At 38.1% G+C, this 27,550-nt stretch overlaps 1 protein-coding gene across 7 annotated transcripts in view; it reads right to left on the reverse strand.

Annotated features, from left to right (window-relative positions):
* Positions 1-15,255: 15,255 nt before the first annotated feature.
* The window catches only part of LOC126356151 (dynactin subunit 1), a 152,393-nt gene continuing 140,098 nt past the window's right edge, over positions 15,256-27,550 (reverse strand). For all 7 annotated transcript variants that reach the window (XM_050006894.1, XM_050006896.1, XM_050006890.1 and 4 more), the window contains one exon: positions 15,256-18,360. In XM_050006894.1, the coding sequence (XP_049862851.1) occupies positions 18,202-18,360 (159 nt within the window). In that variant the 3' untranslated portion in view covers positions 15,256-18,201. The remainder of the gene's footprint in view (positions 18,361-27,550) is intronic.

A 27,550-nucleotide genomic window follows, 5' to 3' on the forward strand; every position in this document is an offset into this window, starting at 1 on the left:
GAACAGTTTTGGATGATTCACATTGTGTAGTAGTATTCTAATCATAAGCCAGTAAGTCATAAACACACCATTCCTGTTTTCTGTAAAACTGACAGCAAGAAAGAAAATGAAATAGCACATTTTCTATGTAAAATTTTTGTTTAGAATTATATATAAGGAGAAAGAACATAAATGCGTGGAACAGTTTGTCTAATGATTTACATGCTTTGCTATCGTAGTTCAAACTGACAGCAAGAAAGAAATTGAAACCACACATCTTCACAGATCAGCACAGAACAGCATTTTCTTCTTCGTAGTAGTCAGTCAGAATGTGTATTGCTGTCGATGTAAAAATTTGAAGTACAGCAGAGTCCCGCCGGTTCAATTAATCCAAACATGTAAAATGTTAGTCTAAGTATGGAAAACTGTGCGGTTAACTGCTGTACATATTTTAATTTACACAATACAGTTAACATGTATTAGAAAAATTGGCAAGAAAATATTAGGTGTAAACAATGCATAACAATGAAAGAAACGCTGTCAATCTTTCTAAAATACAGCGGACATTTTATCCCTACTTTTTAGATGACAAAAACTAAGTCATTGTTTTTTGGCATATTAAAGACAGTCTGTTATATGATGCATAGTTGTGCCATCGTCTCATAAACATCAAATCAGCAGGTGTAGCAAAGGGCTGTTGCTTCCAATAACATAGCTCAAGGTCAAGGGCTTCTGCTGTGTCACCATCTCTCCTTTGTCAGTTTCAGGCTCATTGTCACTTCCATCACAGCCGTCCACTTCTTCCTGGGCTTGAGTCACAGTAGCAACTAAATCAACATCAGTAAGGTTCTCCACACATGCCCCATCCAATGCCATCCACCCATCTATGTCTCCTTCACTAGCTTCTTCACATCCAGGGATTGCCAGTATCATCTGTAGTAGATTTTGCTCTTCAATTTCAACTAGGTTGTCCTGAAATTCAAGAGATGTCCACAGTTTTCTCAGAGTATTTTCTGAAGTATTCTGCCTTGCCTCAGCAGCCCAATGAACATCCTTCACATTAGTCTTTTTTATTTTGTCCACTAAAGGTATGCTATCATCTTGGATCAGCGTTCTTAAAAATTGTTTTCTGTAAATCAGTTTTAATGTTTGCAGTGCGTCCTGGTCCATTGGCTGTAGAAGTGGTGTAACATTCAGCAGCAAAAAGTTTGCCACAATTTCTCCAACACATAATTCCTCAGTGCTGGGGTGAGATGGCGCTTTATCAATCGGAAGGATTGCACAGGGGGACAAACTGGCCAGGAAACAGCTTACCATCTATCCATCCATACTTTTTGCTGGTTGCGATAATGTATGGGCAGGGACTTCATGTTGCAGTTTTTAAAAGCTCTGGGCCTAGCAGATTTGTCTATCAGCATTAAAGGCAGCTTGTGATTACCAGCAGTATTGCTGCATGCGAATAAAGTCACACGATCTTTGCACATTCTGCTTTTGATGCCAGGCTGTGTGTTGGCGATGCCCTAAAATTAAGGCCAGTCTCGTCAGTGTTATAAATTTGTTGGGGAGACTACTTTCCCTCTCTTATCGTTTTTTCCAACTCACCCAAGTATTTCTTCGCTGCATCACGGACAGAAGAAAGCTTCTCTCCAGTAATTGTTAGCTGACGGATTCCATGATGTTTTCTGAATCTGTCCAACCAACCCGCACTCGCACTAAAAGATTCGTCACCATTCATTAACTCACCCTTCCTGGACCAGTGCTCCACTCAAAGGAGTTCACCTTTCTCTATCCTGTGTAAACCCAAGGAAAAACAGCTCCATCCACTTTATCGTACTGGGACTGTTTCAAAGTTTTCCCCGAAGATATTGCACAGGACTATTCAAGCTTCACTCGGTTCTTCTTCCAATCACAAATGGTTGCTTTACCAACACCTAGTTCCATTGCCAGTTCGGATATAGTCTCACCATTGTCTGTCTGCTTCAAATCATTCAGTTTTTCTTTGAGAGTTATCATAGGTTGCCGTTTGCTCATGATGAAAATACGTACATCACTACACCTGAATGAATACAACTGTTACGCATGCCAGCGATTGATAACATAACCAAGTGCTTTGACCCAACTGGCAGTGCACTGACCTCAGACAGTACGTAGGTCTCAACAACGCACAACAACAAGGGCAGGAAGTGAGAGCGAGTCATTGTTCCCACACTTGTTCCCTTGGTGTACCTACTCACCTGCTTGGTATACTTCATTCTAGACACTCGTCACCGTAATTCTGACTAATCCGAACAAATCGGTGATCCGAACATGGTCTGGTCCCAATTAGTTTGATTTAACAGGACTCTACTGTAAATCGGTTAACGATTTTTCCAGGTTTTTGGTAACACTTAACAAATACCTGTAACGTAAATGTAGATGAACTTTATTCACTTTTCCAATTGAGAATTTACTCTCAAACTTCCACATGTAATAGATGTACAGTTGTAATATTTGAAGGTATATTACTGGCCATTAAAATTGCTACACCACGAAGATGACGTGCTACAGACGCGAAATTTAACCGACAGGAAGAAGATGCTGTGATATGCAAATGATTTAGCTTTTCAGAGCATTCAGACAAGGTTGGTGCCGGTGGCGACACCTACAACATGCTTACATGAGGAAAGTTTCCAACCGATTTCTCAGACACAAACAGCAGTTGACCAGCATTGCCTGGTCAAACGTTGTTGTGATGCCTCCTGTAAGGAGGAGAAATGTGTACCATCATGTTTCTGACTTTAATAAAGGTCAGATTGTAGCCTATCGTGACTGCGGTTTATCGTATCGTGACATTGCTGCTCATGTTGGTTGAGATCCAATGACTGTTAGCAGAATATGGAATCGGAGGGTTTAGGAGAGTAATATAGAACGCCATCCCAATGGCCTCGTATCACTAGCAGTCGAGATGTCAAGCATCTTATTTGCATGGCTGTAATGGATCGTGCAGCCATGTCTCGATCCCTGTGTTAACAGATGGGGACATTTGCAAGGCAACAACCATCTGCATGAACAGTTCGATGACGTTTGCAGCAGCATGGACTATCAGCTCGGAGACCATGGCTGCGATTACCCTTGATGCTGCGTCACAGACAGGAGTGCCTGCGATGGTGTACTCAAAGACGAACCTGGGTGCACAAATGGCAAAACAGTTTTTTGGATGAATCCAGGTTCTGTTTACAGCGTCATAATGGTCGCACCCGTGTTTGGCGACATCGCGGTGAACGCACATTGGAAGCGTGTATTAGTCATCGCCATACTGACGTATCACCCTGCGTGATGGCATGGGATGCCTTTGGTTACACGTCTCGGCCACCTCTTGTTCACAAGGACGGCACTTTGAACAGTGGACGTTACATTTCAGATGTGTTACGACCCGTTGCTCTACCCTTCATTCGATCCCTGCTAAACCCTACATTTCACCAGGATAATGCACGACCTCATGTTGCCTTCCTGAATACAGAAAATGTTCTACTGCTGCCCTGGCCAGCACATTCTCCAGATCTCTCACCAATTGAAAACATCTGGTCAATGGTGGCCGAGCAACTGGCTCGTCACAATATGCCAGTCACTACTCTTGATGAACTGTGGCATCGTGTTGTAGCTGCATGGGCAGGTGTACCTGTACACGCTATGCAAGCACTGTTTGACTCAATGCCCAGGCGTATCAAGGCAAGTATTACGGCCAGAGGTGGTTTGTCTGGGTACTGATTTCTCCGGATCTATGCACCCAAATTGCGTGAAAATGTAATCACATAATCACATAGCAGTTCTAGTATAATATATTTGTCCAATGAATACCCATTTATGATCTGCATTTCTTCTTGGTGTAGCAATTTTAATGGCCAGTAGTGTAATATTTGAAGCCAAGAAGCTGAACTATACTGTTGGCTGGAAACTGACCTACCTTCCTGAGTTTCTTGTTTCATGTTTTAGAAATGTCTGGAATGGCAGAGGAAAGTAATTTTGAACTTTTTTTGTTTTCTTGGCTGGATAATGTGCTAGACTGCACAGAAGAAAAATTTTATACACCTGATTACTTGACATTTGTAACAGCAAAATATCATTAGTGAAAAGTTTATCAGAATCTAATTAGGAAGAGACAATGCCTTAAATGAATTAAGACCATTTTTACTGATTCCATTATAGAAAACATTTGTGGCCTAACAAATGTCTGTATCACACAAAGACACAAAATGATGGATCACAATGAGACACAGAGTACAGCAGATGAACAATCATTGCTGGTCACAACTTGATGGGAACACATGTTTTACCTGATCCAAGATAAACCAGTCCCTTTTTATGTATTAGTGCTGTAGCACAGTTCATATCAAAGACATGATTCATTTGCATTACAGCAATAATACAGAATTTGTCTCATGAAGCACAGTTAACTTACAGAGACATCTAATGGACTTCCTGATTATGTGAATTGAAAGTGGAGGGGGGAGAAAGGAAAGGAAATGGAAGAAACTGATGATATCAGCTGCATTGAGATTATGCAGAATTGGTGGTGATGAGTGAAAATGTCTGCAAGACCGGGAATCGAACCCAGGGTCTCCTGCTTACTAGACAGTTGGATTAACCACTGTGCCATCCGATCACAGCGTTAATCGCAAATGCAAGTGCTATCTTGGCATGCTCCCCACCTGGCGCCATGTATGCTAATTCCCGTCCATATCCTGCAAGTTTGCCAATTTTAGATTCCCAGAAAAGGTCGAATGAAGTTCAATACCCGCACTGAAGGTGGTAGTTTCATTGCCCATTGAGATGAATCAATTATCTGAATGTTTGGTGTCTGTTCTTTCAGACATATTCAAAACAACAGACACCATACATTCATGTAACAGATGAGTTGATTATTAGTCGGACTGTTAACAAGCCAGTGAAGTAGCCTATTCCAGCACCAGGCAAGTGGGTGCCCGAAGGCACAGGTTGGCAGGGGTGGACAAATGGCTAGTGTTTTCACAGGTGGGCAGGCAGGAACCAATGTGATGATTCTGCAGTGGCTGAGCATATGCAGGCAGGGTTGGCCAAAAGGTTGGTGCTTGTGCAGAGTGCATGTAATAGGGCCACTGGACGAGTAGCCTATACTAACTGTTTATGTCCACGAGTGAGCTGAGGGACACTCGGCAGTGCCCACACCCTATGGAGCAGTGTTTGAACAGCCTGTGGTGAAGGACACCTACACGTAAAATTTTTCTTCTCATTTTGATATTCACACCAGTAAAATTAGAGGACAATATGATAACTTACTTTATATATATTGCTAAGATTCTGGGGGACGTAAGTGAAGTCCCGCCACCTTGTTGCCTCTGACAGTTTCCTTACTTTTTGCCAGCCAGTGCTGTTTTCTGTAAGAATTTGGGTTTTACACCGTGTGCAGTCAGGCTGAATAAAATGGGACTTTATTTATACTACTATATAAAGAAAGGATGTTGTTTAACTTTGTTACCAAAAATCCCTAAGTTCTTGTCCAGTTTACTTCAGACACTTACATAATGCTGTAATAAATATTTAAGCAGACATAAGCTGTATATTCTTTAATACATATTATCTACACATTTATACAGGGTGTTCAAATTAATACAGGAATGGAGGACATGAAAACAAATATGCATTTAGTTATGGTACATATGGTCCCTGACGGCAATGTCTGATGCTAGTGATGATTTACACAGAAAGTAGTTAACATGCTAATTACAGCAGTGGCATTCACATGAACTGCTCAAATGTGTGATCATTGGCCTGTATGCACACAGTACGTCATTGGAGCATTAACTGTCATGTCCATTCGAAGATTCCTGGCACGTTCTCAATGGTAGCAACAGCAACAGCAATTCTAGTTACGAGGTCTTCTTGTGTTTCCACAACAGTTTCATACACCATCTGCTTCATATGCCCTTATATGTAGAAATCCATACACATTAAGTCAGGTGACCTTTATGACCAGGCCGTAGGGCCATCTAGGCTGATCAATCATTCTTCACAGCAATGCTGAAATGGGCTGGTGCCCCATTGTGCTGCAAGTACCCGTACGTCCTTTTTCTAACATTCAGGGATACATTCTCCAGCAGTTCTGGACACACTTTCGACAAAGATGTGATAAATCGGTCCGTTGAGACAGAATGGAATTATGTATGGTTCAAGCAGTCTATCACTGAGCATGTAGGACTACACCAAACTGCTGTTGATGAGCACGAGGTTGAATATCTTGTGGATAAACATGTGAATTGTGGGTATCAAAAACAGCCTTCACAGGAAAAGAAAAAGGGTTGGTGTTCAGGACCTTGCCCTGAAATAAGGGGTGCAGGGCATCTGTCTGCCATGGCCTGAAGATGCAAATGAAGAACCTTATGTGCTTGTAAATGGAGTGCCTTCAATGTCTCACAGAATGTTGTCTTTCATTTCAGGAGTCCACACTGATTGATTCTGACCAGCAACACACATACTTGCAAGGAAAGTGCCCATTTCACATTGCATATATTTTTTAAATACAAAAATTGTATACACAACTTTGCTGTTTTGTTTTATTCCTCGCATTCAGTTTTAATAGAAAACAGGAAAGTTGTATTTTTGGCTTATCAACAGCTGATTAGAGTACTACTATGGAATATGAACCATGTGAAATTTGGTAATGCTATCTGTTTGCAGATTAAAACTATGCAAAGTACTGTCATTGAAGCTACTATGGTCACAGATCCAGGAACTGGAGAGGTCTCCCATATTCTGTATGCCAATGATCCCAACTGATTTACCCATTTGCTTTAATGGACTTTCAGTTCCCAATCAACGTTTCATAAGAGAGAGAGAGAGAGAGAGAGAGAGAGAGAGAGAGAGAGAGAGAGAGAGAGAGAGAGAAGGGTGGCAGAGAAGGATCTGCTAGTCTTCTTACAAATGCCATGTGTGTACCATTTTATGAGAAGCTAAAAAAAAAAAACACCATTGATAGGGAGAAGGAAAAATGAGTATTTTGTAGCCAAATTCAGAGTTATTTTCTACCAATTTTGAAATTATTTACTGCCGAGTTTGGTACTGTATTCGTTTCTGAGGGATTATTTTTTTAAGCACTATTTTTTTGGCTTGCTGTATTATGGTGAAACGCTATCTAGCAATTACTTTATAGCGCGGCTACCCCCGTTGTAGGTTCGAGTCCTTGTAAGCCTAGGGACCGATGACCTTAGCAGTTTGGTCCCACAGGAACTTGCCACAAATTTCCAAAAATTACTTTATATTTATTTACATCACAGATCATATTTACATTGAACCCATTAAATCTAATTAAAGCAAAATAACTTTACAACAGTACACTGCTGAAAGTTTTTCAAAGGAAAGTATTATCATAACTCCAAAATTTTTTTCTGGAACTTTGCACCACTCATCTTTCGACACTTCACTGCAGTGTAGTAGGGCCAGAGACTAAATTTGAACACCAAAGGCAAACTGCCTTCAGCACGCCTCCAAATATTTAATGTCCTCATATCTTCCTGACAGGGAAAGTTGCATTTCAACTAAATTATGAAGGGATTTGCATCCCTTCAGAATAATTTTGTACACCTGAAGATGAGATTTTAAAATCTTGAAAGCATTCAAGGTTTGAATAAGTATTAATACAACTGAAGTGGATCCGTCTAAATTAATTTTTCATATCTCTCAGTTGTGGATACATACTAAATCTTGCAGTATAGGTCAGAGATACAAACCTGTGTTGGTTTATGAATCTGTCACTTTTGCCTTTTGTCAAAGGTTTTATAATATGAAGGGAAAAAAAGTTTCTTAATGATTCAGAGTCCTTGGTAAGCTGTAGGTTCCCTCACAGACTGGCCAAGGAGCCCCCTTGGCAATATGGTGTGTGTGTGTGTGTGTGTGTGTGTGTGTGTGTGTGTGTGTGTGTGTGTGTGTGTGTGTGTGTGTGCGCGTGCGTGCGTGTGTCCTGAAGCAGATCACTGTAACTTTCAAAAGTTCTTGAAGAAATTGACTGAAGTTTATCAGGATCTTTAATACTCTAAAGCATGTTCTATTTTTTGGACAGGCAGTGTGGATTGTGGAAAAATGCTCGCCTGCAATGTTGGGGGGCCTGGATTTGATTCTTGGGTGACAAATTTCTTAAACAAAGGTGCCTATTCTACAAACATTTCCATGAAATGGAAAATACAGGTGGGGGAGGGAGTGGGGAATCTGTGGCTGTAAAGTTGTAACCAAAGGACTGCTGATTTGAGTCTCCATTTGGTTTCTTTTTTCATCTTTTTCGATTCATGTATTTCATTTAAAGGAATGTACACATTCCACCACATAAATGCAAGAGATACTGAGACATCATGATGTGTGGCCCCGCATGGGAACGAAAGTTACGTCATTTAAATTTAAAATTTATTTAATATGTGCTAATTAACACATACTAAGTTGTCATTTTTAAGAAAAATGATTGACGACTTATTTCTGATTAAATATTGCACACAAAAATCCAGTTTTATTGGAAATATAAATTTGATTTCACTGACCTTAAAAGATTATTAACAAAAATCAATTTTTTTGTTTTACCATCCATGGAAATGCACCTTCGTTTAAAAATTTACCATGGCTGGAAATCGAACTTTGGCCACTCGTGTAGAAGGTGACCATCTACCACAAAGCCACACTTATTTTAGTGTATTAAAAGTGTGTGGAAAACTTCAAAGTTGATTTTCTTCAGAATTTTTTTTAATTTGATCAAACTGCTTCAAGAGCTCTGAACATCACGCGGCATAAATATATAAAAATATACAAAATTCTGATTTCTGTGTGACAATCTTAAATTCAGTCAGGTCAAAACAGTGAGGAAGGCAAAAGTACTTACAACCTCCAATAGGACCAAGCCTAGTAAAGCTCTCTAGTGATCAAACCAACCATTGTATTGAAAGCAACTTTACTTAAAGTATGGAACAAACAAAACAAAAAATATTGTTTCTCTCCATTTGAAGTTGAAAATGCTGACTCCTATGGCAACATTCCCATTTTTTTTTCTCTTCCTGTTCCACCAAAAACTTTCTGAATGCGCAATGTGTGTGTTGCATAGAGTGAATATAAAATATAAATCACTATTTGGAATATATTTAACTGATGCAAATGATCAGCATATTGCTGTATTTTCCACTGATTAAGTATATTATAACTCTAAAATAAAAGTCTTATTCTATATCAAAACTCTAGAAATTGTAATTCAGATCCATGGAACAAACAAATAACCCATTAACTGAACATACTTGAAATGTCACATTAGTTTAATTACACACCATGCATTAATATTTTTTGTGTCACATTTAATTTGGTTGCCATTCAAGTCCTGAACCTTCTAAGCCAGACCTTAGTTTATTAAGACACTAAAGACATTTGTTAAAGCCACCTTTACAAACCTGTAATAGTAATTCACTAATCCTATTACTACTACTATTATTACAACTGAAATATTAAGGGCTTAATATGTCCTTGTTCAAAATGGACTCTTAAATCTGTGTGGTCAAAACCTGTTCACACTAGCTGAAAACCAACAGCATGTAGTACCTTACACTGATAATATAAAGATTCACCTCACTCCATGCATAGGAGTGCATTTCTTCTGCTTTTAATGACAAATTTATGCACAGACTTGAATAACCTTTTGAAGTTCACCAGCATTAAGTAAAGTGGTCTTGGGAAAAGGAGGTGGGGGATATCTTCATTAGGATAGCAGCACCTTGTGTACCTTTTTTTCTCATGGAACTAAAAAAAACTTTGATACATACAATTTTTACTTGTTACAAGTCATATTACTGTGAAGATACATTGAGTCATACTCTAAAGTAACAGTACCTGTTGCACATTATCTTCCAATTTTATGTTAATTATGACATTAATAAAATGCAAGGTTCTACTTTTGTCACAATCTTATTTCTTTGCCTAAAAAATCTGTAATGAAAGATGCAACACATTCGCATGTAGATGTCCTTTTCCTTCTCACCAAAAAATATATCGCTAAATAGTGAAATTGTAACGTTCCAGAATCTGTTTAAAACGAGGAAAACTGGCCTAGGTTGCAGTCACTAACTGCACTTCTTGCATATCCACAGTAAATAAACAATACTTTTCCTGCATCAGTTGCCACTGCATAATGTGACATGGTGCATTGTCATCCACAAAAATTCTATCATTGTTTGGGAAGATGATGTTCATTAATGGCTGCGAATGATCTCCAATTAGCAGATCATAAACAAGCCCATCCCATGCTAAAATAGGGTACACCATTTATTCAGAAGCTTGCATGGCGTCTTGTTGGCTGCTTTGGTCCACAGTTTTGTGGCTTTAGCATCCACAAAATTTTCAATGGTGCTAACAGAACGAAGCATACAAATACACAAATGAGTTTAACTTGAATGTAAAGCCTTTTCACACAAAAATAAAAGTCCTAAAGAGTTCTGTGTTCTTCTGTAATTTGTTTGACATTCTTTATAAAGAAAACTCCATAAAAAGGATGATAATCTCTTGGAATAACTGATTTTACAGGCAGTAAATCATATTCTTTTGTGCAGAAATTGCAACTGGTCCAGTGTACAGATATTTTTATAATCCTTATGACTGCATTGGGGCACCATCAAAGTCACATTTATCTTTCTTTGGACAGAATAAAGCAATGTGACACACTTATTTCTTTTATAGGCGAGTCTTTTCCAGCTATTGGTTCAGTATTATGGCTAATGCAGTCTGTTTTTAAAAAACTGTACAGTATATTAAATTGTGAAAAATTTGGTTTGGACTCAAGCTTGGAAGCAGATGCTTGGCAAAAATGGGCTGGAAACTTGGGAGTTTGATCTAAACATTTCATGAACATTTTCTTGCAGTTCATTACTTTCTTCTCTCCATTCACTTCCCGCTTTGAAATATTATTGTCCTCTTTACTCTGTTTAATCCAACTGCTGTTTAACCAGTCACCTAAAGTTGAAAGGAAATGTCTTTACACATGTGTAACACACGTATTGTACTTTTAAATTTTACTAAAGACTACATTTTTCCCCTCATTTCTCCTACCTCCCCCCACCCCCTTTCCAGTGAACTAGAGTAACAGCATAAATTTTCTGTTCCTAATTCATATTTGTCTATAGTTATTCTCAGATACGGATGAACAAATTCTCCTGTTCCTTGATTTGCAACAGAATTTCAGTGATCATTGTGGACCCATTTTCCTAGGTTCTTTTTTTACTTCAATTTGTTCTCCTCTTCTCATACCCACAATGTTGTTATATTCTTTGCCTTTCATTCTAGAAAATTTGGCTTAATTTCTTTTCCATATAGAAGGATCTGCCGTACCTTTCTTAGCTTGTTATTTAGTTCTCTTCATTCATAGGTTCTGGCTCCCCAACATTATTCCAAATGTTTACTTGTACAGCTTGCCTTTTCCTTTGATTCTGATTATTTAATACCACTTTATTTTCAACAGCTGCAATTGACTGTAAATTTTAATTTTTTCTTTATTTTCTAGTTTCTTATGTATTTCTTCCCTTCCCCTGTTTTCTTGTTGGTTTTGGATCACCTACTTCTGTGTCTTCATATTTCTGTGCTGTAGTACATTCGTAACTTTCCTAAAATTCTCACAAGAAACCAAAGTCTACCATTCGCCTTCCCTAAGAGAATCCTTACATGCTCATTCCATTTCATATCACTTTGTAAGTTATACTCAGATATTTAAATGGTGTGACTGTTCCATTCTGAACATTACAAGTTTGTTTTTTCCTACTCATCCTCATTAACTTTTATTTTTCTACATTTATAGCCAGCAGCTATTCATGACAACAAGAAATTTTGTCCAGTTCATCTTGTACCATCCTGCAGTAAATCACCTGCAACTTCTTCCCATGCATGAGAGCATCAACAGCAAAGAACTGCATATTGCTGCCCACCTTTTCTGCCAGATCATATATGTATACAGGAAACAGCAATGGTCCTATCACACTTTCCTGGGGCCATCCTGTTGTTACTCTGTCTCCAATGAACACTTGCCGGCGAGGACAACATATTGGTTTCTGTTAATTAAGGAAGTCTTTGAGCCACTCTCATATCTGGGAACTCACATCGTTACCAGTCTACATTGGGGTAACATGTCAAATGCTTTCCAGCAATCTAGAAATATGGAATCTGCCTGTTGCCCTTCACATACAATTCGTAATATATCATGTGAGAACAGGACTAGCTGAGTTTCACATGAGCGATGCTTTCTGCCAGATTTCTGAACATAAACTTTTTGGTCTCTAGGAAATTCATTATATTTAAACTCAGAATATATTCCACAATTCTGCAGCAAACCAATGGTAGGGATTTTGTTCTGTAATTGGCAAGTCTGTTGTTTTACCCTTTTATATACAAGAGTCACATGCACTTGTTTCCAGTCATTTGGGGCTTTGTACTGGACCCCTATTCAGACTTGGTGACTTATTTTCAACTCTATTACATGTTTCTCTACGCCAGGGACACTTATTACTATGTCATCCATATGGGACTCTGTGCAATGGTCAAATGACAGTATGTTAGTACAATTTATCTGCATGAAAATTTTCTCAAATGCAAAATTTAAAACTTCGCCTTCCATTTTGACATCTTCAACTGCTACACCATACTGGTCAACAAGTGCCTGGACAGAAGCTATAGACCCACTTAACGGTTTTACATGTTGTTGTTGTTGTGGTCTTCAGTCCAGAGACTGGTTTGATGCAGTATTTTCATAGGACCAGAATTTTCTCCGGTTCTTTGCCAAGGTATGACAGTGGCAGTTATTTTATGCTTCGCACAGGGATATTGTCACAGGCGCACTAATCTCTAGTAGCTTTTGCCTGTCATTGCTATGAAATTCGAGTGCAACTGCCTTTCCTTCCTCAGCATTTTCCAGATTTCATTGCTAAACCACAATGGTACTTATCCAGCCTTAGTCCACTTGGCTTGGTACATAATTGTCCACAGTGCGACTTTCAACCTGTTTAAATTTTACCAAAAATTTCTACATGTCCATCGCAATGGAACTAAGTGATTGTAATTCATTGTCTAAGTGAGATGCTGGCAACTGCTTGTCTGGTCTTTGCCGTAAATACACTCCTAGCCTTCTTGATTGTTTGTTAACTTTCGTAACCACAGCCACTATGATACCATGATCACTAATCAACATTTGAAGCTACTAAGTTTGAGATACTTTCATTGAGTGTGGGCTGCGAAACTACCTGCTAAAGAGTTTTCATAAAATGTGTTCAAAACAACTTGACAAGACTTTCTGTTATAGCTCCTGCAATGAATCCATAAACATCCCAGTCTATATTCAGTAGATTGAAGTAAGTCACCTCCATCTAATATTGCATCACCTGGGTATCGTCCGCCCCGGGCCCCGGGTAGCTGAATGGCCAGCGCGACAAAGTCACTCCTAAGGGCCCGGGTTCGATTCCAGGCTGGGTCGGAGATTTTCTCCACTCAGGGACTGGGTGCTATGTTGTCCTAATCATCATCATCATCATCATCATCATCCCCATCGATGCACAAGTCCCTGAAGCAGCATCAAATCGAAAGACTTGCACCCGGCGAATGGTCTACCTGACGGGTGACCCTAGTCACACAACATTTTATTTTTATCTGTGTATTTATGCAATACTGACTGCAAACTTACTTTAAATAACTTTAGAACTGTCATAGTGGAATCAGGCAGTCAGTGAAAACATCAAAAAATTAACATGGTTTGATCTAGATCTGTCATATATGACCAGATAACTTCACTGACAAACACAGTTTCAACATCAATAGACAAAACTGTAATGAACACACTCCCTCCAATGGCATCTAACTGTGTTTCTGATAAACATTCCATAACTCACTAAACATTTCAAAGCTTTATACTTTGTGTTTTAGCCAGCTCTCACTTCCAAAAATAATCTGATTGTCAGCACTTTCCTGGAGGGCAGTAAATTTGGGAACTTTGTTATGAATACTTCGACAATTCACTGATAAAATTTTGTCATTTGAAGTGTTCTTACTCTTAAAGCATTCTCATTCCCTAACTGTGTATGAACTGTCAAGTGTTCATCAGTGCACTTCAAACTACCACCTGGCCTAAAAAACCCAATGTGCACTCCAGGAAATACTCTTCTACCTGAGTAGCTGCGCCAATGACCTACCAAGGTGAGTTATATACCTCCTCACCTGAAAACGCAGGTCCACAAATCTGCAACCAAGACTGTCACAGAGTAAATGAAGTATTTGGTCAAAAACATCCACTAAGCTCCAAATCGAAGGACCTCTATCAGGTCTGGGAACAACACTGCAAGTCACAAGCTCTGCTTCCACATCACATGAGGCCAGTAGCCTTCACCATCTCTGATATCTGCCAGAAAATTCACTTACTGCCTATAAAATTTATACAATACCTACTTCTCGGCCTCTCTGTATAATAATTATAGTCCTATAGTAGTATCATGCTGTCTTCCTACACAGGTACACTAGTGTCTGCAAAACTAAAGTTAAGCTTTGTCGCAGAAACAATACCACAAATGGAATCTAAGCTAAGCTTACTTTTGTTGGTGAATTTTGATTTACAATAGGCCTGCACTTGATTGTTCTCTTACTGAAAATAACATACTTCATTTTTGTGTACTTACCATTTTTTGGATAGTGTTTTTAATCTTCTGCACACATTAACTAATCTCTAAAACACTTAATAACTTGTTGGATATAAATGCCTACACTATTCCACAGTTAAATTACACAAAGAGTGTTACCTATGTCACCAAAAAACTCTAAATAATTGTTACATTGGCAGAACTCTACACATGTCACACAGTCAAACAGAAAGGTTTTCACCAGGCAGCCAAACAACCTCAATGGGATTTCCCAGCCAATAATGCCATACAATATTTTTCAATAGCACAACAATGAAAAAGTGCAGTTAATTTCCAAATGGAAACATTCTTCGAGATACTAGATTTCACTCCTTAAGATTTGAATGCCACAAGGTTGTGACACTTTTCTGTACAAGAACTAAGCATCAAAACTTACAATTTTTGAGTAACAAGATATTGCTATCTTAACAACGATATGCAGAAACTAAGTGCAGCAATGAACTATTGAGGGGTGCGAATGTAGTGTGCTGATTATATATTGATAAAATTGTGTTGCAAAATATTTGTTTTATTATTTGACTACTGCTTAAAGCTTTTTATACAATTATCATGCTATCCATTTAATAATAAACAATGATTAGTCAAGCATATATTTATTTGACTGTATTAATACTGTGGGAAAAATCATATAAGCATATGTATACATTTAACAGTCTGAGGCACCTTTTCTTATTTTACAGAATTTACAACAGCTCTATCAGTTCCATATGACTGAAGAAAGAGGTGAATTATTGTTCAACAAATAACCATTTTTCCCAAAGCTGGGAATAATCAAAATTTTATAAGAGGGAACTTTAAATCTTAGTGGTAGGCACAAAAGTTTTAAATAAATTCTCTGTTACCAACCACATTTTTTTTATATAAAATCTTCTATTATACAAGCAATACTGCAGAATATAAAAATATAACAGAAACACATGTTATCACATACCAGAAGAGTTTTCTTTTCTGTCCAACCTATACCTTAAACAATCAGTGTTTTGTATAATTATGAAATCTAGTAAACTGATTCTTCTTGGTACAGTTTCAGTGAGCCTCCTATGTTACTCATAGAGCACTCATGTGACCAGTTTCCCAAGTTACAATTTATCACTGTCACACAGTGCCCATCAAGTAACTTCCACAACCAAGGAAACTACATGTAAAATTATGTGGCCTGTTTCCTGCAAAAGACTGTTACAAATAGCCATCTTATTTATCTCATGCAGCAAGTTAAGATGTCAATATTATTGTGTGTAAGCATGTGGTGAACATTGCAGAAGCTCACCTCCACCTGGAAGAACTGCATTCCATTCTGGAATTATTTGAGATACAATATGAGCAGTGTGACAAAATGAAAATATGAGAGAAAAGAGAACAAGTAAGAATACTGACTGACTGGTTCTACTTTGTATTAGCCTCTGAAGCACCAAATATCACATTTCTAAGCAAAAACTTACTGTGAGCTATAGTATATTGATGATGGTCTGCAAACAACTGTGTACCACCAATGTTGCTCAAATATCATTTACAATTTTCTTTCTACTGGCATTAACTTAAGTACCCAAAAATGCTACTTCTCCTCTTACATGCGTTTCACAAAAATCTAGTGTTGACAAATACCAAATTCTATACCTGCACTGTAGAGATTGTTCTACACCAGAAAAAAATTATTAAACCTATTTCCCAATTTGCATTTAGCCCTTTATTTATTTCACTAGTCTTTCCTTCATGACTTATCAGTTTTTAGCATGAAACAGGTATCTGAATTATTCACAAATATGTACATGAACAGAGTTGTTAATAATAATATCACCTGTTGCATCTTAAATGCAACTGTTTAGAAATTGTAAGTTTCTAGTTATGATCACACACAAATTCTTCATAGTCTGACCTCTGTTTTTCATGAGGAACCAGAAGTACTTCATGTCTGACAAAAACAAACCAAATTAATTTCTCAAAGACAGATACCTCCCTCCACTCCTCCTGAAAAAGCAAGTCAACTACTGAAATATACATTAAATGTGAAATCCATCCTGGATTTTCCATTGTTTGATTAAATGTGAAATATTAATATTGCTCAATACTGACATGTTTCACTTCTCAAAATTTCTCTATAAAAGTGGAAAACAGTTGAAAATATTTACACTTCTGTTGATCAGTGTGTTTTTTTTTTTGCAGTTTTCCTCCAATGTGCTTCCCTTGGTGAAAAACACTATATTATAAAGACATCTTTAAAAATATTCATATATAGATTTTGACACAGAAGATTAGGTATTCCGTTCTTAAATTCTGAAACCATAAATATTCATAGTCTGCAGCTCAATGAAACAATGAGCAATACAAATTTGTAAAAATATTTTACTAATTTTTATGCCTGTGAAAGACTTCAGATAAGAGCAGAGGTAATGATCTTTATAAAATGTGTAGCATAGTAAGCAAACAAAAGATGTAATAAAATTAACTTTTTGCTATGTACTATAATCTTTACCATCACAGTAATTGCTAAGTGGAATCAATTCCTGAAATTCTCTTCCCATCCTCAGCCCTGAATGAAAATATCTCCAATTAATTCTTTGTACACTACTACATAATCTTCAAACATTTGATTTCACTTATAAAAACAACAGACAAAAATTAATGTGTCACATCCAAATAATGTTAAAAAACTACAGTTAAAAATACACAATCCTGAGTTTCCACAAGGAAAATAGGAATATAAGGAGTTAAGTAAATGAAACCACTCGGAACAACAATACGTAAAGGACAGATTACTACTCACCATATAGAGGAATCATTCAATCACAGACAGGCACAATGAAAGAGACTGCTAAGTATCTAAGCTTTCAAACAAAGAAGTAAGTCTTCCAAAATAGGACACACACACACACACACACACACACACACACACACACACACACACACACACACACACAGTGGCCATGTGTGTGTGAGTTGTGGCCATGTGTGTGTCCTTTTTCAGACGAAGGACTTTTCACTCCAAAAGCTTAAATATTAACAGGATTTTTCATGATGTCCATACGCGCCTCAACAGCTCCTCCATATGGTGAGCAGCAATGTCCTCCTCATAGTGCTGTTATTGCTTTCTGGACTCCATATTTTTTAAAACCATTCTGAACAGTTTCACAAAGAGAAGAAAAAAGTTGTAGTCATTGAAACACAAAGTAGAAAGATACTGTATCACAGGCAACAGTGTTAAATATGTATTCTAGCTGACCTGTTCTCCCACTACAACCTTTCCACCTGCCAACTTCCCACAACATGTTCTCTCATTCTACTACTGAAATGCAGTACTCCTGAGTTTTCTGGTATCCTTGTCACAACTCACTTTAATAGATTAATCTATTTTCAATAAAGTTTCATACTTTATACTTCCACTTGTTGAACTTTTGCAATAAATGCTAGTTTAAATAAATAAGTTAAGTTATTAAATTGATAGAGGCCACAATCAATTTAAAAATCTTATTTACAGAAAGCAATAAAGCTCAGTTTACTTCCATGTAAGTACTTTGTGCTTAGTGCGCTAACAAACACCTAATGGAATTAGCAACTTCTTGTGCAGAAGCTTCAATTGATCATCACTTAAGAAAAGTGAGATCTTATCTGGGACATCTTTATCAAGCTGTTTGTCTCTGGGTAGTTTCAGTTTTCCGATTACTACTGGCCGCGTCTCCTCGAGAGCCTATGAAAAAAAATTAAAAGATAGTTACATAGTGACAACAATGATATGAACAGAAAAAGCTTTTATTTGTACTACAAGTATTCTAATGGTTGTAAATAATGTAAATAACCTTCCTTATTTACTGAGAAAGCTGATATTTGACAAGAAAAAAAATTATTTAACAACATTATACCTTATAGTAACAACATTAATTTATGGACTCATAATTCAGTCTCTCAAACAGTTTATGAAATAAAAAACTTTTAATTTATTTTCTACTTCACAAGAATTTTCCCATTCATCTCTCCATGATTGTGAGAAAACAGAACACAGTAAAACTCCACTTTTAACAGTGGGCAATGATGCAAAATTAATGCAAAAATAATTAGTGTATTTTTGCTAGGTATATAACAGTTCATCTGAAACTACTACTTTATTAATCATATTTACAGTCTGCACTGCTTTCTGCTTCTAGCATGTTACACCTACTTTGCATGTCATCTGAAACTGACTATAATACTGGCAATAAATATAAAGAACAAATACACCTGAATGTAAGAGTAAAAACTCCAGGGCTCTCAAAGATGCCAACTAAAGTTACAAAGCTATCAAATTTATGCATTATTCTCATGAATATAAAATAAACAACCACACTTACAGTTAACCCCTTGACAACTTTTTTTCCAAATCATGTTCAAAATAAAATTTTTTTATCAATTAATTTCCTACAATTAATGACATTTCATATAGACATATAAAGGTGGCTTTGAAAGCTCAAAATTATGAGTTAAAAAAATTTTTAAGATCACCAACAATAAAATCCTGAGTATACTCCTGCACCGTCTGACTTAAATATCTTGGAACTGAAAGTCATTTTTTAGTTTCTGTGTAGCTATGAAGTCTAACATGTATTTCACAACGGTTTCCCTTGAACATAAATTTTGGAGGATCTGGCTGGTGCACAGTGTATGTACTTATCTCGTACCACTGGCGAACACTGGTCACTCAACTGATGAACTGTTGGTACTTTCAGTCTCTAAAGAGGTAACATCACATTCCTCTCCACTTTGTGAGCTGCTAAATCAATGTCAAATTCAGGATCACTATAATATTACTTTTTTGAAAGCACTGCCTAAACAATAATATAGGAGAGAGTCTAAAAGTATGCATTTTGTTTTCAAGTATTCAAAGCTGCACACAGTGAAGACAATATTTAGTGACAGCAACCTCAACCAAAACACAACAGCAAGGCTACCAGATGCTCTCTAGCGGCCAAACATGCACTGATCAGCCAAACATTAGGACCACCGACCTATTGACATAAAAACCGTCCAGGAGGTAGGAGCCTCACTGGGTGAGGAACGACTGCTAGTGTCTCTCTCTCTCACACACACAAACACACACACACACACACACACTCACTCACTCACACAACACACACACACTCACTCACTCACTCACACAACACACACACACTCACTCACTCACTCACACAACACAACACAACACAACACAACACAACACAACACAACACAACACAACACAACACAACACTCACTCAACACAACACAACACTCACTCAACACAACACAACACAACACAACACAACACTCACTCACTCACTCAACACAACACAACACAACACAACACAACACACACTCACAACACAACACAACACAACACACACTCACAACACAACACAACACACACTCACAACACAACACTCACAACACAACACAACACAACACACACTCACAACACAACACAACACAACACACACTCACAACACAACACACACTCACAACACAACACAACACAACACACACTCACAACACAACACAACACAACACACACTCACAACACAACACAACACACACTCACAACACAACACAACACAACACACACTCACAACACAACACAACACAACACACACTCACAACACAACACAACACACACTCACAACACACACTCACAACACAACGCAACACACACTCACAACACAACGCAACACAACACAACACACACACTCACAACACAACACACACACTCACAACACAACACACACACACTCACAACACAACACACACACTCACAACACAACACAACACACACACTCACAACACAACACAACACACACACTCACAACACAACACACACACACACACAACACAACACACACACACACACACACTCACAACACAACACACACACACACTCACAACACAACACACACACACACTCACAACACAACACACACACACACTCACAACACAACACACACACACACACTCACAACACAACACACACACACACACTCACAACACAACACACACACACACACTCACAACACACAACACAACACACACACACACACACACACCACACACACACACACACACACACACACACACACACACACACACACACACACACACACACACACAGCTTGCTGTCCGGAAGACCCACAATCTATCCAAGTTTACATGAGGGTAGATTGTGATGGCCCGGAAGCTTGGCGTGAGCATTTCAGAAACTGTTCAAACTGTTGGGTGTTGAAGGAGTGCTGTGATAGTGTCTTCAACATGTGGCGAAACCAAGGCAAAACCACATCCAAAAGACATGGAGGTTGGGTGGACACCCCTCATTAAAGATGACAAATATCATAGGCTGAGCGGACAAGTAAAACAGTTTAGTCAGCAAACTGCGGCCAAACTAACATCATACGAACACATGATGCACCGAACACTCCAAACGACGGGCCTCAACAGCTGAGAACCCATGTATGTGCCACTGTTAATACCATGACATCGACAACTACAACAGAAATGGGCATGTGACCGTCAGCACTGGATGTTGGCACAGTGGCAGAGTGTTGCATGGTCTGATGACTCCCGATACGATCTTCATCATGCAGACGGGAAGGTGCGAATCCACGGCCTTCCAGAGGAACAAATCCTTGGCACATGTACTGTGAGATGGAGACAAGCTGGTGGTGTCTCCATTATATTCTGGGCAACATTCACCTTGGCATCCATGGGTCCAGTGGAGCTTGTGCAAGGCACACTGATGACCAACGAATATCGTACACTGCCTGCAGATCATGTATACCCCTTCACGACAATCATGTTTCCTGATGCCAATAACATGTTTTTCAACAAGATAATGCACAATGTCACAAGACTGAGAGTGTGATGGTGTGGTTCAAGAAACACAGTGACGAGTTCCAGTTGATGTGCTGGCCTCCTACTTCACCAGATCTGAACCTGATCAAATTCATCTGGGATGTGATCAAATGTGGCATCAGAGTTTATTCGCTGTGTGTAACTGTCAGTGCTGAAATGGATACAAACAGATTATTTTTTTTTTTTTTTTTTTTTTTTTTTTTTAAAGGTCTCTCCTTATGTCGCCCGAGTATGATCAGGATTTTTAAGTTTCTGTCAAAATAATAAAAATGAGATACCTCATTCAGTAACTTTACGAAAATATTCAAGCATCTTGCAGAAACACAGAATGTGCCATCAAATGCTTATGTACTTGAACCTATTCACTGGCAAGGGCATCCATACCTGGGGTCGAGCGACCCCAATCCCACCAGCTTTCAGGGAAAGGGAAAGGGAAAGGGAAAGGGAAAAAATTTAGTCTGTTCAGTGTTCCCCTTTCAAGAAAATTATTTAAAAGTCTATATTACACAGGTTTTTAGCAGGATCAGAACTGACACTTTTTATGGCTACTTAAAAGTCGCCATTTGTATATAGTGGAAAACAAAACTCCATGCCATCAACAAAGCACTATCTGTTGATTACCTTCTAGTGGATGGGAGCATAATAAATACATCCATAAACGTGATATAACCAGGTCTTGACAGTTCTTAGAAACTGCACCACTTACAGCAGTCAGTAGTCACTAGTACACCACATGGCATGGCAGGACGGGACATGAATACATGAATATCACAATCATTTTGTGTTAACCGAAGTTTATCACCCCCATATCATATTGTATTTGCTGATAGTAGAAGACTTTCTCCTTCATAAGCATAGGTATTTGTTACAGTACTCCCACTCTTGATAACTCTTATTGAACTATTTTTCAGTGAAAATGTTAAAATATTCATGAAGTGACAACTGCAAGACACTTCATAATAATAGGTAACAAAATAAATAAATAAATAAATAATAAAAATCAAGTTCTGTAAAAAGTGCTCTGCATAAAATTACTAAAACATATTAGCATCTTAATTAACTGTGAAGTTATATTAACTCTTTTTATAGATGTCATTATTAACAAAATTAACTTTACTTTCTACTGTTATTACCTAGTGCTAATCTTTGCAACACGTCAGTAAATGAATTATTCCTAAACTGTTAACTTAACAAAATTTTTAATCTCATTTCACAAAAAAACAACATATAATCAATAATGAGAGGATGTGCTACACATTATTGCGAATCTATTCATGGCATGTAGCTGAAGCCACGTCACGGCAGTCTTGAGTGAAGAGAAACCAATGCCCATCTGATTTACATCTTTTAACTGTTGTGAGTACATGAAAAAGTCTAATAAAATCATTATTTTAGGCAGAGTGCCACTACATTGTTTTCAGTCTATTCCAGCTAAAGTTCAAGCTGAAATTGTCAGCTTTACACATTTACTAAATTGCAACACATTGTTCCACTGTTGGCAGGTGTAAAGCAGTTGATGGGAGTCCATATTTTTTTTAAACTTTTCCTGAAGGTTGTTCAGCATTTTCAATACAAAGAATCAACAGTAACTAAAATACACAACACAGTGATTTTATAAAACTTTTTCATACTTTCATAAAAGTTGTATATATCAGGCTGACATAAGCTCCTCACAGCAAAAGTATGCTTCAGCCAATTACGTTAAATGTATTCACAATAAGATATGTATTTTCTCAATGCCAGTTACATGCCTTTTATGAAATAATTATAAACATTTTTTTAATTTACAGATTTAGATATGTTGCAAAGCTTTGCACTAGATAATACACTACAAATTCATTGATACTATGACACATAAATACACAAAGTTAAATTTCTTTTACAATGGCATGTATAAAAATAAAAATAAAAATTACTATGAGGTTACAGTGATTTAATAGATTCTGAAACTTTTCATCAATTTTCACGCAGAGTACTTTTTACAGAACTAATTTGCACAGTCTTACTACTGGGATTGTTTATAAACTGACAATGAAGAAATGATTTGCAGTTTTATAATTTTGTGAATTTTCTAAAAGTTCAGCCAAAAAATAGTTAAATATGAGTTATCAAGAATATAGGTGTGAGTACTGTAACAAATTTAGGCACATAAGCTGAAAGTCATCTATGATGAGCGAATAGAATACATAGTATATGTGCTGTAAACTTCTGTTGACCTGAACTATTGTGATATTGATATATCCAGAATGTGTAGTCCCATTCTTCCATGCAACAAAGACATGGAAATGCACAGATCGCAGTTTGTTCAAAGTCGAGTTAAACCAGTGTAAAACTGTGTGCCCGACCGAGACTCGAACTCGGGACCTTTGCCTTTCGTGGGCAAGTGCTCTAGCAACTGAGCTGCCAAAGCACATCTCACGCCCAGTCCTCACAGCTTTACTTCTGCCAGTATCTCGTCTCCTACCTTCCAAACTTTACAGAAGCTCTCCCGCGAACCTTGCACAAGAGCTCCTGTAAAGTTTGGAAGGTAGGAGACGAGACACTGGCAGAAGTAAAGCTGTGAGGACTGGGCGTGAGTTGTGCTTCGGTAGCTCACTTGCTACAGCACTTGCCCGCGAAAGGCAAAGGTCCCGAGTTCGAGTCTCGGTCGGGCGCACACTTTTAACCTGCCAGGAAGTTTCAAAATAGCTGATGATGGTTGAAGTAGGAAGAATATAAAATGTAGACTGGCAATGGCTCAAAAAGCATTTCTGAAGAAATAGATTTAAGTGTCAGGAAGTACTCTCTGAAAGTATTTGTATGGCGTGTAGCCATGTATGGAAGTGAAACAGAAGAGAATGGAAGCTTTTCAGACGTGGTGCTACAGAAGAAATCTGAAGATTAGATGGGTAGATCACATGACTAATGAGGAGGTACTGAAGAGAATTGGGGAGAAGAGAAATTTATGGTACAACCTGACTAGAAGAAGGGATTGGTTGGCAGGACACATTCTGAGGCATCAAGGGAACTGGAGGGAAACATGGGTGGTAAAAATCATAGGGAGACTAAGAGATGAATACAGTTACACAGATTCAGAAGGATGCAGGTTGCAGTTGTTACTCAGAGATGAAGAGGCCTGCACAGGATAGAGTAGCACGGAGAGCTGCATCAAACCAGTCTTTGGACTGAAGACCACAACAACAACAACAACAACAACAACAACAACAACAACATTTCCTTCCAGCAGAGATTGCATTGTCCAAATTACAAACATGAAGCTATATTCATTGTTTTTATTTCTCACTGCACACCTAGCACAAAGCAGTGGTCATTTTGACTGCTTAATGTTTCTTTATGCATCTATGTCACCTAAGAAATGGCAAATGAGCTGCACCTGATTGTGAAAATGTTGGAGAGTATGCCGAAGCCTTGCTAGACCTAAAAAGATTAGTTGGGTATAAGTCGTGAAACAAATATTGAAAATGACTTAAGTTATCAGACCAGCAAGCGATAGAATATTTAGAATATCTGCACCAAGTTTCAGAGCAAGAGTCCAAAGACACTGAAATAAAGACAAGAAGAAATAAGAGGTGATGATTATAATCTTATTCCCGACATTGCTGAATCAAGTAAAAGTTACGTTAATTAACAAGGTTACCCCCACAGGATAAACTTTTCTATCAAACTAGTATTTTATTCACAAACAGATGACATTCGATATAATAGAGGAAGAGGCAGGTGTGGGTTATCTTCTTCATTTTATGTGAGACATTCATAATTTGAAAAATACATGAAATTATGGGAAATTTTAGATCATATCTTGAAGGGAGATGGATGACTACGCAAGCAAAATGTTTCACACAAGACAGGACCATCAACGCCATCTGTGAAGAGAAACATGAACATTCATAGCACTGTCTGTGGATGATGCAATGCTTAACTGCATAATGCTGTGTAAAGAGGCAGAAGCACACTGACAACTTTGAAACAACAGTTCGAGTTACTGTTGATATTTGTTTTAGTGGCTTTAGACTGTGGGCCAAGACATAACTGTATGCCTAACATTTCGCTTTCCGAAGCTGGAGACACTGCCAGAGACTTTAGTGACTCCGAGTTACAATCTGAAACAAGATCAGCAACCTGAATTATTTACACATGCAACCATCAGTTCGTGACTTCATCACACCAATGCTTAATATCGTAGAGTCACGCTGACGTATATTACGGAGCTCATCATGGGGAAGAGTTGGAGGAGTTTGTTTTATTTCTCTCCCGCTACTTGCTCCAAAACATCCATTGGTGCGACTCAGCAATCTTAGGCAGCGTTCTGATGACGTCACAAACCAACTGTTGTGTAGATACACATAAATGGTTTGGCTTGTTGATACTGTTTAAGACTGCAGCTGCTTTCTGTGTCATTAAAGCCTCTGATGAGGTTGCCAGCACTGAAAGATGAAATGTTAGGTGGTGAATTATACCTTTGATCATGGGCCAACTCCATAAAACAAGTACCAGCAGTAATACAACTATTAGCCATAAATGCCAGCATTAGATTTACAGTTTTCAGTGCTTATCTTTCTGAACTAGATCCATTCAATGCACTTTTGTATGATTTTTTTACACTTTGATATCAGGTGATGTAGGTCAATAACAGATAAATCTGATTTAGTGTCAGAATTTCTTGAATGGTTGACTGAAAATTGTTCCTTGCTTTACAAACTAGGATAGGTAATCTTCAGTGATTGCTAGGTCTTTCCCACTACATCCAGATTGAGATTTACACAATACTTGGCTGGTAAGGTAGATAAATTCTGAATCAAATTTTGGTTAAAAGTAGGTAAATCAAATATTCATTCAGCATACCATAAAAAGGATAAGCATCCACCAGAGAATCAAAACTTCTTCACGTATGTTGTCCTGAAGCTTTTGGCATCATTTCTTAGAAGCAGAAGAATATAGTATGTTAAGAGGGGTGTTCAATATGTAATGCAACACTTTTTTTGGCCAATTTCAGTTAAAAATGTGGAACCTGTTGTGGGGCATTGCGGATTCAGCCCTACAGTTTCATGAAGTTCTGACAGCCTTTGAAATGGCATCTGTAATAAAGATGTGTTCCAAGCAGAGTGCTGTCATTTGAGTTTCTTTTGGCAGAAAACCAGAGCATCATAGGTGCTTGAAAATGTCTATGAAGACCTGGCAGTGAACAAAAGCACAGTGAGTCAAGGGTGAGCCATCTGTCATCGTCACAACAAAGTTGTGCAAACCTATCTGATCTCCCGCATGCTGATCAACTGCACACAGTTGCCATTCCTGCAATGTAAGAACACATTGGTTGCCACAAAAATGCAAACGAGCTTCTCCTTCCCCATGACAATGTACAGCCTTGCATAAGAACGGTCATCTGAGATGAACTCACAAAGCTCCTTATCCACCCTACAGCCCAGGTCTCACACCTTCCAACTTCCATCTGTTTGGTCCAATGAAGGATGTACTCTGTGGGAAGCAGTACACGAATTAGGGGAGGTTATTGATGCAGCAAGATGTTGGCTTCAATGTCAATCAAAATAGTGGTACCGTGCAGGTGCCTTTCACTTTTAGAGTCCTAATAGAAAAGAATGAACCAGTAACATAACTGGAAACATGAATGCTGCAGATAAATGTCCCTTCAGTGTCAAGGCCAAGAGAAATGCAGCAGAAGCTCTAACAACCAAGATTACACATATTAATAATAACTTTTGTTAAAGAATCAATAGGACATCCTGGTGAAAGCAGGCCTTTCAGATAAATATGGTCCCTGTAGCAAGCATAGTTGCAGTCCAGAGTGTTTAGTAAGAGTATGATAATGGAGAGACAAGCGCTTACCTATAGTGAACTTGTGATTGGAGCATAGAGACACACAACAGGAAACACTATTCATAGTAAATTTCAGGTTATTTTCCTTTTTCTAGAGAAAGTACAGACATAACTACACAGACACCCAAATGTACAATCCTGTAGCAACGGTGAGACTTCATTGATTATCAGTTATTGAAAGCAATTTTCTGGGCTCA

This window comes from Schistocerca gregaria, chromosome 3, assembly GCF_023897955.1.
Source record: "Schistocerca gregaria isolate iqSchGreg1 chromosome 3, iqSchGreg1.2, whole genome shotgun sequence".
Taxonomy (NCBI): domain Eukaryota; kingdom Metazoa; phylum Arthropoda; class Insecta; order Orthoptera; family Acrididae; genus Schistocerca; species Schistocerca gregaria.